Source organism: Penaeus monodon, chromosome 19 (genome assembly GCF_015228065.2).
Source record: "Penaeus monodon isolate SGIC_2016 chromosome 19, NSTDA_Pmon_1, whole genome shotgun sequence".
Taxonomy (NCBI): domain Eukaryota; kingdom Metazoa; phylum Arthropoda; class Malacostraca; order Decapoda; family Penaeidae; genus Penaeus; species Penaeus monodon.
The window spans coordinates 1,345,753-1,346,527 of record NC_051404.1 but is presented as its reverse complement, the minus strand read 5'-3'; the positions used below and the strand labels follow the sequence as shown (position 1 = coordinate 1,346,527).

The 775-nt window shown below is 49.2% G+C and overlaps 1 protein-coding gene across 1 annotated transcript in view; it reads right to left on the bottom strand.

Annotated features, from left to right (window-relative positions):
- LOC119584941 (arylsulfatase H-like) overlaps nucleotides 1-142 on the bottom strand; it is a gene marked incomplete at its 5' end in the record, with an annotated part of 8,050 nt that extends 7,908 nt beyond the window's left edge. Inside the window, 1 exon segment of the mRNA XM_037933539.1 lies at nucleotides 14-142. Within this exon segment, the coding sequence (XP_037789467.1) occupies nucleotides 14-142 (129 nt within the window).
- Nucleotides 143-775: the final 633 nt, after the last annotated feature.

Below are 775 nucleotides of genomic sequence, written 5' to 3'. Positions count from 1 at the left end.
ACACGTCACTCACCCACAAGCGCCGTGGTGTAGTTGACCCTCGAGAGCGCCGTTGCAAGCGTGACCTCGTCCAGGGGCAAGTGGGCGTGGCTTGCAACATGTGCAATGACTGGCGATCCCCATCCGTCTGAACCGACTAAACCTGAGCGGAAAGAAAATTGCGTTTGAGGGAAGAAATGATTTTCACGATGGAAAAGGGAATTGGGTTAGAAAATGGTGTTGCGTCATTCATTAATGGATCAGATACGTGGATTGTATATGCCTGAGGTTGTTTATGGCGTCCTGGGCAGGTCCAGAAGGTGAGATGCTGTGTTGTGGTATTATGGGGAAGTATGTAAGGCAAGATCCTGTGTTGTATGATGGGTAGGTTCAAGAAGGATAGATATTACGATGTGGTATCATGGGTAGGCCTACAAGGTAAGATCATGCGATGAGGTATCATGGGTAGGCCTACAAGGTAAGATCATGCGATGTGGTATCATGGGTAGGCCTACAAGGTAAGATCATGCGATGTGGTATCATGGGTAGGCCTACAAGGTAAGATCATGCGATGTGGTATCATGGGTAGGCCTACAAGGTAAGACCATGCGATATGGTATCATGGGTAGGCCTACAAGGTAAGACCATGCGATGTGGTACCATGGGTAGGCCTACAAGGGGTAAACCATGCGATTTTGGTACCATTGGGTAGGCCTACAAGGTAAAACGCGATAGGTATCATGGGTAGGGGCCCACAAGGTAAGACCATGCTGTGGTACCATGGGGAGGCCACTAA